General features: G+C 42.8%; 1 protein-coding gene across 10 annotated transcripts in view; it reads left to right on the top strand.

The window, feature by feature from the left end:
• fryb (furry homolog b) overlaps positions 1-13,395 on the top strand; it is a 125,471-nt gene that overhangs the window by 26,255 nt on the left and 85,821 nt on the right. For 9 of the 10 annotated variants that reach the window (XM_084073947.1, XM_084073950.1, XM_084073954.1 and 6 more), the window contains exon 2: positions 11,728-11,921. In XM_084073947.1, coding sequence (XP_083930073.1) covers positions 11,728-11,921 — 194 coding nt within the window. Of the gene's footprint in view, positions 1-8,382; positions 8,845-11,727; positions 11,922-13,395 lie in introns of those variants that run through there. The other variant, XM_084073955.1, reaches the window with a different exon arrangement.

Below are 13,395 nucleotides of genomic sequence, written 5' to 3'. Positions count from 1 at the left end.
CTTAATCCATTAAGACCGGGAACGCATCTGTGTCACTATAAGATTTCTTTAAAAAATCGCAAATTCAAAGATTTGCACACATTTTCAAGATTTTTTTTGAAAATAGCAGATCTACAAGCTCATAGCGCAGCACTAGATCTGCTATTTTTGAATAGCCAAATAAATCTTAAAATGACACAGATGCGTTCCCAGATTGAATGGGTTAAATGAAAGAAATTCTGCAACATCCAGTGGTGGATTTGTTCAATGCATTTACTCAAGGCTTGTCCTTTATTTTTGACCTCAGGTCCCTGTTGACATGGTTATGTAAATGTGTGGGGTCATATCTACATAACTACGCTTGCATATATTTGGAGGAGAGCAGGCGGTCGGATAGACTGTGAATCAGCTTTATTGTTTATTATATTGAGATAGAGACTGCACTTCACTTTTCACTTTGCATTTTTTTTATTTAGGTCATCAGTCGTTCACTATGTAAATAATATACTCCAGGTGCATAAAAACAACAACAACAATAATAAATATTACATAGTTATGACCAAAAAAGGTATAGGCTGAAGCTAATTAGCTTATTCTGCCTACCATTTCCACATACTGTACATACATGACAAATAAAGAAAACTATTTAAGTCTCAAAAAAAGAAAATCAGGAGAAAGAAAACTGGAAAACAGAAACAAAGTTGTTTTGCTTCAAAATCCATAATATAATGATATGATAATAATACAAGATTTTTTATTTATTTAAAAAAAAATTGCTTCATAATCCATAATCATAATAGTAACACATGATCACATGTTTTGTAATACATATAAATGCAGTGGTGGAAGTAAATTATGGATACCACAATATAATAATAACGACATTACTAGTAAGTAAGTAAGTTTTACTAGTAAGTAAGTAAGAAATTATTGGCATCAAAACACTTACTCAAATTGGTCCGAATTTGTCAATGTTTGAATAGTCAAAGACAGTATATTAAATAAGTCTTAAATGGTTAATATGTTTTAAAATAATAATCTAATTCTGCAAAATACCAAAAAGACAAAAGTTTTCAAATAATTTTAGTGGAGTAAAAAGTAAAGTATTTGCTTCATATGGATGTAGTGGAATAGAAGTATAAAGTACTGTACCTCAACATTTTACTTATATTACCACTAACCCGAGTATCCGTAATGTGGGGGGAAGGCTTTCGCAGGAAACAGCAGATCCACAAGGTCACAAAGATCTTGTCGATCTGCTATATTCCTGCAAAAGCCTTCCCCACAATAACAGAAAACAGAAAAGACACTGGTATAGAGCCCTGATGGACTCCGGTCAACCATATAGGTGGTTTAAGTGGTTAAGTACAGTACTTACTCGAGTAAATGTACTTAATTACTTTTTCCACCACTGTGTACGATGTGTGGATTATAGCTTTACAGTCATGACCTCAGTTTAGCTTTTGGTTAATAACATTGATGAGCTGTTTATTGATTATAGATCGGGTGGCAGCAGGGCAGCGTTACCATGGTAACCAGGCTGTTGACCTTCCTGGTGGTCAACAAACCACCAGGAAGAGAATGAATGACCGCAGGGCTTTTTTTCTTCTTTTTTGCATAATGATGACTCAAATGGTTTGTTTACTGGCTGTTTAACAGTTATGTTTAGGCCTGATGTCACAATTATTACATCATCACCTAATCACAATTATTGGAGATAATCGTAATAATGTTTTGCGTAATCGTCATAATCATTTCAAGAATTATACATTTTCAAACATTTTCAAAAATTGTGGAAATAGCAGATCTACAAGCTCAAAACGCATTAGCTAGTAGATCAGCTATTTCTGCTATTCGTGTTTTTTTTTTTACCTATACATTTAATTATTATTAAATGATGTCAGTTATTTGTCATATCTACTATGTGCAACGTTTGTTTTACGAAGACTAAAAGCCAAACAGAAATGTATTTTTTATTCATAATGTTCACAATGTTCAACGACAGAAACACATTTAAATCGTTAATCACAATTATTTGAGCGACAATTGAGTTGACAGCCTATAGGAAGAGAATGACTGCAGGTTTTTGCTTTTGCATAATGATGATGACAATGGTTTGTTTACTGTTTGTGTACAGTTGTGTTGTGTTATGTGTGGGTCTTCTTATCTGGTATCATGACGCTTCTGTGGTCTCTGTGGTGTGTGCGCATGCATGTGTGTGTGCGTGTGTGTCTGCTTGTGCATGTGTGTGCTGGTATTGTACTCCAGGCTGACTGTCATCAGGGTGGTGCAGGGTGGAGACTAGCACTACAACGGATGTGTTGATAGCTCCCATTTGGACCATCTTTGATGATGTCATAAGAACGCTGAGGTCATCTTGGGAGTGTGTGTGCGTGTGTGTGTGTGTGCGTGTGCGTGTGTGTGCGCGTGCTGAAATACCATCAGCTGGTGCAGACCATTTCACAGCTGTGCTAAATGGTATAAATTAACCTTCAGTTCTTTTTTTACATTTGGCAGCCTGGGTCAACACTGGGGGCTACAATGTGGTTGATTGATACTCAGACACACTTATTTATATGGACTGTAACTGACTGTTGTCGCATTATCATCTGTTTATATCCTTTTACATCTGTTGTATCTATGTTAGTCTCGCATAGCCAGACAACTATTCCGCAATCTCCGAATGCTATATAGAGTCTGGAACTCCACCTCCCGAAATACAAGAGAGGAAGCTGGCACTCCCGCTCACGAAAATATATCTTTTTATTTCCATTTCTGCTAAACAGCAAGCTATATATGCTTAGATGATTTTGATTTATATTAGGATTAATTTGCGCGACTGTAAAGACGAAACGGAAGTGGGGAAGAGGCTTCATATTTATATTTTAATCATGATCAGAGCTTCCGAGTCCCAGACTGTATGACCGGAAACATTTGAAAATTGTGGGAGGAAACAGTCTGGCCACGCGAGATCTATGTGGACGTGCATACATTATTTGTGAGTGTGGAGAGATTTGTCTTTTTTTGACCGCAAGAACTAATTGAACTATGTGCCGTGCAAAGTATTTCATGGGTTCTGCTTTTGTTTCCATATGCTACGGCTCGGTTTCAAATAAGTTAAAAAAATATTCTAAAGTAGAAAATGTTCAGATTGCGACACTTTGTGAGCTCATAGATCGCCTGTTTTCGCCTTTTTTAAGAGGTTTTCTTTATGTGACGTACCTCCTCCTTCTGGTTATACTGTAAAAGTAAAGTATGATGTCGCCTACTAGCTATACATCATCATCAGGCAGGTTTTATTTTGTATTAACGCGAGAACAATGGCTTCCTTCATAGCATACTAACTTTCCAGGAATAGAAAGCCTGCAGTTTATTTTGAATGGGTTTAATGCAGCCTCCGTGTGTCACTTTTCTATCTTCACTTTAGGTTTTTATACCTCATGGAAACTCTGTCTATTATTCTGTCTGTCATTTGTGTTTGTCGTCAATCTGTCACTCAGCCTTAGATGACAGAACGGGGTGTTGCTATGTTTGCCGAGGAGGAGGACAAGGAAGGGCGTGGGGAACATAGATTTATAAAACCACAGTTAGCATGGTTGCTAAATTAACCGACCAAACCAGGCAGCATTTCAAGTTCAAGTGCAGTGTAGAATAATAATGAATAAACAATGAATATGAATGTATGTACTATGTGTAATGTAAGTAGCCTGGGTCATGCCCGCAGGGAGTAGGGCAGGAGCCTATCTCCTGTTTCTGTAGCGTGAGGCGGGTACATCCCCCCAGGCCATGATGGACAAACAAGTACACCCCTGGCCCAGACCGCTGGCATAGCGGTCCAGGCACCTATAGGCTCAATGTGGCTTGACAGTTCGACTCCCGATCCCGACGGCCTTTTCTGCATGTCACTCCCCATCTCACTCTCTCTCCATTTCTTGTCAACCTAACTGTCCTGTCAAATAAAAGCCCCAAAATAAATATAAAAAAGTATAGTACAGTATGTGCAGGGACTTATCCCCAATCCAACCCTTGAAGCTGAGTGCCTTGCATCGAGGCATTGGTTCCCATTTTTCGACCGATAGGCTTCAAACTCTGCGTGTGTGTCTGCACATAGGCAGTATGCCTGCCTATGTACGTAAAAAGCAGTGGAACGTATAATGATGTGTAGCTCTCTGTAGGTGACGCAGGGCGGGAGAGGGTGGGGGGGGGGGCACTCAGCCGCATGACTCAGCGTTCCGAGAGATGAGTCGGCAGGCTCTCAGTGTGACATATCGACCTCCTCGCAGAGTCAATAACGACTGCTCTGGATTCATCACACGATTCACCACCACACCGGACTATAAGGACGGAGACAGAACAGAGTGGGAGGAGAGGAGAGGAGAGACGGAAAGAGAGATAGAAAAGACAAAACAAAGCAGAGAGAGAGAGAGAGAGAGAGAGAGAGAGAGAGAGAGAGAGAGAGAGAGAGAGAGAGAGAGAGAGAGAGAGAGAGAGAGAGAGAGAGAGAGAGAGAGAGAGAGAGAGAGAGAGAGAGAGAGAGAGAGAGAGAGAGAGAGAGAGAGAGAGAGAGAGAGAGAGAGAGAGAGAGAGAGAGAGAGAGAGAGAGAGAGAGAGAGAGACACACAAAGGTAGCGGGGGGTAGTAACGGTCACTGGCTGGCATAGAGTCTGTGCTGTATGACTCATCATGACTGAGACGCACACACACATTCCCATGCAACATGCATATACCACAGAATCAACCGTTATTATCAAGCATAATAAGTAAGACAACTTGGTTTGTCTAAATGTATAAGAACGTGTGTGCATGGCATGCCCTGTGACAAGTTGCCTTATTACACGACTTTGTTGATTTTGGCTGAGTGATTAGAAACTTCCGCTACACGTCGGTGCCTAATCACCCTGTCGGGATTTATTTATCAATAATGACCGGCTACCCATCAATTATCCCTTGCTTACAGTTGCTTCAGAATGACTGCAATGAGACATAAACTCAAATTTGAATGAATTCAGTTGCATTACTTAATACTTACTGGTGATTTAAGTGTGATGTTTCTATTTTTTTTTATTGGAGTCCACTGTTCATCAGAAATGTGTCAGGCAAAATATCTCAGCTGTGAATATACAGCAATAACATGACCACTGAATCGCTTTTGCTAATCGCTTGTCAGCCGTGTTTATGAAAGCAATAATTCACTCCCGGGGCTGCGATATAATATCATATTATGGATTGTTCCATGGCTATACGGCTGCTTCAGACACAAAGAAGTGAGAGTATCTTTCCATATTCATCCACTAGCTGCAGGGTCTAAAAGGATCTCAACAAATGGCTTCAATATTTCAGACGCTTAAGCTGTATTTCATTTCATTTCATTCAACATTTTTGAAACTTTTCGAAAATGTTTTGAACATTTCTGCCTGTGACAAGTGTGACATGCCCCAAAATAGGGACTCCAGGTTCAAAGTGGTTAACCCATTCAATCCGGGAACGCATCTGTGTCATTTTAGATTTTAGCTATAACCATTATTTTGATACTTTTGCCATTCAAAAATAGCAGATCTACAAGCTCGTAGCACGGCACAGAGTGCTGCGCTACAAGTTTGTAGATCAGGCGGGCGGGCGGACGGACGGATGGACGGACGTTCCAAAGTTTCAGACACCCTGCTGTTGACTCTTCAGTGAAACATCAGTGAATTGTCAGGGAACAAAGGTGTGAAATGGTTCCAGGTGCGAATTAGCCTCTTTTCACATTAGACAAAATCAGGCACGACAAAGGGAGGAAAAAAGGCCTTTCAGGAAAGGTGAAGAGAAGTGTGAAGTGGTCAGATGTCATGTCTGTAGATGGATGGATGAATGGATTGATTCAGTGCAGATATCCAGGGCTAAATAGCTCAGTATTCCTCCTGTGGTTCATCATCAATGCGGTTGCTGTTATAACCCCTGCATTTACCTCCGGGGATCAATAAAGGTTTATTTGATCTTACTTTAGCTTATCGTTGTTGTCGGGCAAACCCCTCTTATCTCCATTATTGTAACTTTTTGTGTTTCTTTTGTAAATGAACGTCCTACTTGATCATACCACAGCGTCTACACACACATACACACACACACACACACACACACACACACACACACACACACACACACACACACACACACACACACACACACACACACACACACACACACACACACAAACCAGGCTCATGTGACATAGACACACATGTGTTTTTTCATTAGATGTTTACCTTAGTTTCCAAGTAATTTTAGCGCTCCATGTGCTTTGGAGCTTAACCACATTACTCACATATTACTGTCTCCTCTGTTGCTACGTAGTTTTGTGTGTGTGTGTGTGTGTGCGTGCACGTGTGTGTGTGTGTCCGTGCGTGTGTGGCTTGTACTTCACAGATAATATCGGAATATTCCAGGTATTCCGATTTCGCATTGGCTGAAATCAAAGCTTTGAAGACTGTGTGTGTGTGTGTGTGTGTGTGTGTGTGTGTGTGTGTGTGTGTGTGTGTGTGTGTGTGTGTGTGTGTGTGTGTGTGTGTGTGTGTGTGTGTGTGTGTGTGTGTGTGTGTGTGTGTGTGTGTGTGTGTGTGTGTGTGTGTGTGTGTGTGTGTGTGTGTGTGCGCGTGCGTGTGTGTGACTTCTGGCCATCCTTGTCAATCCAGCTCCACGGTGTAGATATGAACTCTGTCTCTGTGTGTGTGTGTGTGTGTGTGTGTGCATGCATGTATATACACGTGTGAGCATGTGTTTGTGTGCACATGCATATACGGTATGTGCAAACATAGTGTGCATGTGTGTTTGTGTGTATGTATGCACATAATGTGTACACATATACGGTATGTTCATACAGCGTGTGCACGGAAGTCTATGTGGCCAGCAGCAGCGTGTGTGTGTGTGTGTGTGTGCGTACATGCGTGTGTGTGTGTGTGTGTGTGTGTGTGTGTGTGTGTGTGTGTGTGTGTGTGTGTGTGTGTGTGTGTGTGTGTGTGTGTGTGTGTGTGTGTGTGTGTGTGTGTGTGTGTGTGTGTGTGTGGCGTGCAGGTCACAGTGGGAGTGGTGGGAATGTAAGGCAGTGACTGGCGGCTGACTATATATAGCCTCCCACTCCTCTCCCTGCATGGCCTCCCCTCCCTCACAGGGCAGTGTTGAAATTCCAACCCCACTCCCTCCTCGGTCAGAAGCACAGACTCCTAAACCTGCTAACAAAAGAAAACCTGGACCACCTCAGGTCCTGAAGGACCAACACTATACCAGCTTTTCAACACCACCTCCCTCCTATAGTATAGCTGAAACTTTGCAAGAGGGGAAGGACGCCAGGCCGGGCCGCGTTTCCTCTGGAGGAGAACCCACCGACAGAGCATCATGAAGGAGGAACTCCGTAATATACCGGGAGTGGCGCCAGACGTTACCGGACACTCCAGAGATGTCATCCACTCGCTGGAGGAGGCGAGGCTGATACCCTGGTTGTAAGGCTTATTATAGCAAACCCAGGGGGTCGCCTTGCCTCAGAGTCGCACACACTGTGCCCACCGTATCCCAAAACCCTGCCGACCTGCTTTGGTCCACTAAGCAGAGGAATATTATCTCCTGTTCAACTTACGAAACAAGTGGTTTTGCAAGTCTCTCTCGTTGTCCTCTGTCTATTTCAGAGAGGGGACACTTTTGGATGCACGTTGGGAAGAAGAAGGCCTCACTGGATTATTTTTAGAAGTGGAGTTATCTCAGAGTAAAGAGGACAACGCTGAAGTGGTCTCGCCGTGAGGGAAACACAGTCGGGCAGGCGTTCCTCCCGTGTTGCTAAGAGCTGCCATGGCTGTTTGGGGTCTTCCCCCCGTGTTGCACGGGGTGATCTCCTCCTCTTACGTTTGCACGGATTTGAACGTGTTGTAAGAGTTGTGTAACTCACTCTTCCGTGATACTTCTCTCATTCCCTCTCTGGTCTTGGATGGTTTAACCCTGCAAAGCCCCCCCTTTCCTTCAGCTCCACCAAGAAATGGATTTAGAATACCGCTTGGAATATTTCTTAGTTATTCTCTCCGGTCTTACCTTTGTACCAATCTAAATGCTTACAGGATGGATGGGCCTTCGGTGTCGCTGGATTCTATATGCACTGTGGTGATCTACATCATGCAGTAGATCACTCGTAGATAGTTCTAACTAAACACAACTTGGATACGTCTGATCATTGTTTGATCCACCATGATGACACTAATCTACCACTGACTGAGAGATGGATCAACGGCTGCTTATCTTCGTAATGATACTTCTTAACTGGATTATACGACCGTCTTCATAACTGGATTACTGCTGTCTGGATATTTACCTGTACCCTCCCACCCTCATGATGGCGCTAGTACCTATTTTAAAATTGATCCCATGATTTTTGTAACTCTTTTTTTTTTTCACTCGGTGCCAATTGCCTAAACTGTAATCCTGGCCGCTACTCTCCCTCTTCCAGCCTGGGGAGAGCCCCCGAACTTTGCCCCGAATGGCGCTAGTAACTGCAGCTTTTAGCTTTAGATAGGCTAGCATAGTACTTTGACGAGGTACTTTTGTCAGATACCTGGGGGCCACACTGTCACGGTGGAGCTATGAAGACATGAGGCGTCTCATTTGATCAGGATGCGGTTTGATTGTTCACGGGGAGTGTAGTTTGTATACCGTAGAATAGAAAAGAGCAATCCTGCCTTGTTCTCCATTCCACTGGTAGCACTCGTTCGTGTCGCCTCTGTCCTACTTCCTGTGTGTGTGTGTGTGTGTGTGTGTGAGTGTGTGGGTGGGTGTGTGTGTTGTGCACCATGGACGTGCCAAAAAGATGGAGCAGGGCCAGTGTCATCAGTTTCATCAAGTGCCTTGGTAAGTGTGCACGTTGTGCACCTGTGAGTGTGTGTGTGCTGTGAGCCCGAGTGTGCATGCTCTCATCCTTCTTCTACCATCACAAGCACCACCACACGTTGAGAAAAATAGTCGAAAGAACCTAGAAGTTGCTAGGTTCATTGTTTACCTGGTATCAGCTATTTTCAGAGTGCAACACCCGAACGCAACCAAACATAAAATGACTTGTTTTCTACTAGATCTCTTCTCCACTAGTCACTCCCTAACACCGTAGTCTAGTTTGTATTTGTTGACGAAATTGTCAATATATTTAGTCATATTTTTTGCCATCATAGCTTAGTTTTTATTTAGTTTTTGTCAGTGAAAAAGGTAGTTGACAAACTTTTTCCGTCATAGTTTTAGTAGACGAAATCAACACTGGTTCCTAGGTATCAATCATTTGGGTGCATTTCTCCTTTCCGACATGTCGCCTTTCCGACGTTGACTAACCCTATACCTAACCCTAACCCTAACCTTAACCGCACGCGGAAGCCACTAGTCGGAGTGGTGAGATGTCGGAATGGAAGGAGCACCCCCAATCATTTTCCTGGGGACCCACTGGAACCCCCTCGAGGGTCCCTGGTAGGCCCCGGACTTCACGTTGAGAATCACAGAGTCAGAGTCCTTTCAGTGTCTGTAGTGTAGTGTTGTGTCCTGTCATGCATGACAGGACACAACTGCAACGACTGCAATGCAAGGAACCACTGATTATAGCAACATAATTTTTTTTTTTAAACTGTTAGGATTTAGAAGACATTCATAGAATCCCCCAGAAGCAAAGATTTGAGTTACAAAATATAGGCTTTAAAAAATATTTGCAAAAATCTTCATGATTTTTCAAAAATAGCAGATCTACAAGTATATCTGCTATTTTTGAATAGCCAAAGTATAAGATAATGGTTAAAGTGGTTAAAATGTAAAATGACAGATGCTTTCCCAGTCTTAATGGCTTAAGGAAGTTTCATTGTTCGTCCAGAATCTCTGTTACCTTCATGTGATAAATACTCCGGCAATTTTGGTTACAGAGAATCAATCACTGTTTGCCTCTGATCTATGCGCAGACAGTTTGGTGAAAAATGGGACAATTATCAGGCTTTTGGAGAACTTCCAACTTGCTCTTCTGCCAAGTCAGGATCGTGTCCAATAAATCAGAGAATTATCTGTTTCCATTATAGGACAGATAGAATATAACGTTATACTTGAACATTTAACCATTTGAACCCCAGCAACATTCGCTAAAAATAGCTGATGGCTAGATTTGGTGTAGATCGAAAAAGAACTTACCAACTACAGTGCAAGAATAGAACGTCTAGTGGTTAAACTGAAGTGATATATTGCCTTAAGGGATCTCAGTCAACAGAAGGTCTCCCATGTAATAGTACGAACATACGTGTGTGTGTGTGTGTGTGTGTGTGTGTGTGTGTGTGTGTGTGTGTGGGTGTGGGTGTGGGTGTGTGTGTGAAGTGCGTCAGCCCTATTCAGACAGAGTGTTTACACGTCGGTCTTCTCAGTGAAAGTCTCAGGGGCAGGACAAAGAGGTCACCAAAGGTTAACTCACTCTCACAGGGAGAGCTGTTCACACACGTGTGTGTGAGCAGACTGCGCACACACACACACACACACACACACACACACACACACACACACACACACACACGCACACACAGTAGCTGTGTTTGAGCATGCCACATGCCTGTGTGGTTGTTTGTGTGTGTGAGCGTTTTCTGTATGTGTTTGTGTGGTTTATGTACCACTGTCCTGCTTTTGGCATCCCCACAAGGGTGTGTGTGTGTGTGTGTGTGTGTGTGTGTGTGTGTGTGTGTGTGTGTGTGTGTGTGTGTGTGTGTGTGTGTGTGTGCGTGTGCGTGTGCGTGCTTGAAGTCCCCAGATTGCACCAGGAGCATTTTTTTGGCTTTCATAACATGTGATCCGCCTCCAGGACTGAAGAGGTTGTGCTATTTTAAGAACGTGTGTCATGGTACAATATTTCAATGGGGCACATGACTGGAATGAGCCCCCCCCCTCCTGTTCATCTGTCTGTCTGTCTGTCTGTCTCTCTGCCACACTCTCCCAGATACATGTTTGTCTGTCTCTCAATCTGTCCTTCACTCTGCTCTGTAAAGCCCTATTACTGTCATCAGAGAAAACTAAATATCAGCTGTCAACTCAGGACCCAAAGAATTAGACTGTGTGTGTGTGTGTGTGTGTGTGTGTGTGTGTGTGTGTGTGTGTGTGTGTGTGTGTGTGTGTGTGTGTGTGTGTGTGTGTGTGTGTGTGTGTGTGTGTGTGTGTGTGTGTGTGTGTGTGTGTGTGTGTGTGTGTGTGTGTGTGTGTGTGTGTGTGGCTTGTACTTTACAGATAATATCGGAATATTCCAGGTATTCCCATTTCTCTTTGGCTGAGATAAAAGCTTTGGTGCGCGCGTGTGCGCACAAAAGCTGTGTGTGTGTGTGTGAGTGTGGCTTGTAGGCGTGCGTGTGTGCGTGTGTGCGTGTGTGTGTGTGTGTGTGTGTGTGTGTGTGTGAGTTTTTGTGTGGCGCGTGTGCGTGCGTGACTTCTGGCCATCCTTGTCAATCCAGCTCCACAGTGTAGGAATGAACCATCTACAAGCTAACTAAAAAAATTGCTCTTTTAGGTAATTTATACTCTGAATTTTTAGGTCCAGAGTACAAATTAGGCTTTTCCACTAATCTGGGTCAGTGTCTCTCTGTAGGTGTCTAAACTAAGCTGAGCATTGTCTCCAATTACATAAGTATCATTGGTAACACCTGTGAAGGAGGTAAGGAAGGAAGCGGCCCATTTTCGAGTCAACGAAAATTCATGCATCAATTCACGGTCTCTACTGTCCCGTCTCTGTCTCTACAGCCTCTCCCGTGGGACTGAAGCCGCCCCTCCCTCCAGTCAGCGGGACCCCCGGAGAGAGGAAGGGCCCCGTCGCCATGGCGCCGGTCAACGTGGACCCCGAGAGCAAGCCGGGCGAGTTCGTCCTCAAGAGCCTGTTTGCCAACTTCACCTTGCTGTCCGAGCGCAAGATCCGCATCATCATGGCGGAGCCGCTGGTGAGTGTGTGTGTGTGTGTGTGTGTGTGTGTGTGTGTGTGCACACGCGCGCTTGTGTTTGTGTGCTTTTACCACAGCTAATACCCTAAAATAATAATAGTAATAACAATAATACATGCAATTTCTGTAGAGCTTATTTAGATACCCAAATTCGCCAAACAAAACAACTTCTTACGGAAAACGAAAACTTGAAAAGTGTAAAAAGCTAAACAAAGCTAAATTGTTCAAATCAAAAGGTTTTTGGCTCTCCCAGAAACTTTTTAAAACAATGTAATTTCCTGTATTCTGGTGCATTTTAACAGGGGGTTTGCTTTGGATAAATTTAAATTCAGGAGCCAAGAAAAGACGGGGTAAAAGCTAGGACTGCCAATGTCGATTATTCTCTTGTATCGATTACATTTTCGATTGAATTGAATATAGAAGAAGCGTGTTTTTGGTGAAACTGCTTTCTCACACGATTAATTTCAAATCATATCAAATCACACCACACAGGCTTAAAGGGACATTTCACCCCCAAAATGACTTTTTTTCTACCGATTACTCACCCCATGGAGACTTGAATTCATGGTTATTTTTTTGTTTTTGTTGCATTCCTAAGCCAATACTTTGATGACGAGCAGTGGGTGCCGGTAGGAGACACAAAGAGTCTCCTTTTTGTCTCCTACCGGAACCGCTGCGTACCGGCCCGCTGATCATCAATATTGGCTTAGGAATGCGACAAAAACTAAAAAATATCCATGAATTCAAGTCTCCATGGAGTGAGTAATCGATAGAAAATAAGTCCTTTTTTGGGTGAACTGTCCCTTTAAAGTCTTAACTCACTGAGTGCCATTAACGTGTTTCACGTGTTTTTACCGCTGGCGCTGGGTGCCATTAGGGTGTTTGACGTGTTTTTGAAAAAATAATTTAAAAAAAATGTTTTTTTTTTATTTATTTTTTAAAACATGTTCAGAACCCAAGATATCATCATCTGAAGATGTGCAGCTCCATCCACTCCTTGTTTAACTTAGAACTGAAAAAGGCTGTATCTCGCTTCCTCAGCACTTTTTGTTTTCTGTAAAAAAAACTCTGGCACTTTTCAGAATCAATTCTGAAATAATTCTGGCAATCCTGGCACTCACTTAATACCATATCATATAACATTACTAGCCCTAAACTGTGTTTAATTAGTTTGCTCGTCGTTAAAACAACCAAACGAATAAAACTACTGTAACTGCGTGAGAGCTGCAAGAATCATACTGTCTGGCATTTTGAGAGCATCAAAGGACACTTAACAGGTAGGACGGCTGTTCCCAGTAAAAGGTTATTATATTACAGCAGTCTGGCTATTTGGGTAGAAAAACGTCTAGACGAATAAATGGCCAATCTGCTGTAATATGATAACCTTTATTGGGAACGACTGTCCTTACCTGTAAGTGACCGTTGCTGCCCTCGAAATGCATTAAAATGCATGATTAATACTGAAGTCTTCAAA

The sequence above is a fragment of the Gymnoscopelus microlampas genome, assembly GCF_963454915.1.
Source record: "Gymnoscopelus microlampas genome assembly, chromosome: 12".
Taxonomy (NCBI): domain Eukaryota; kingdom Metazoa; phylum Chordata; class Actinopteri; order Myctophiformes; family Myctophidae; genus Gymnoscopelus; species Gymnoscopelus microlampas.
Note: the sequence above shows the minus strand (reverse complement) of the source record. Positions and strands in the feature narration are given on the sequence as shown.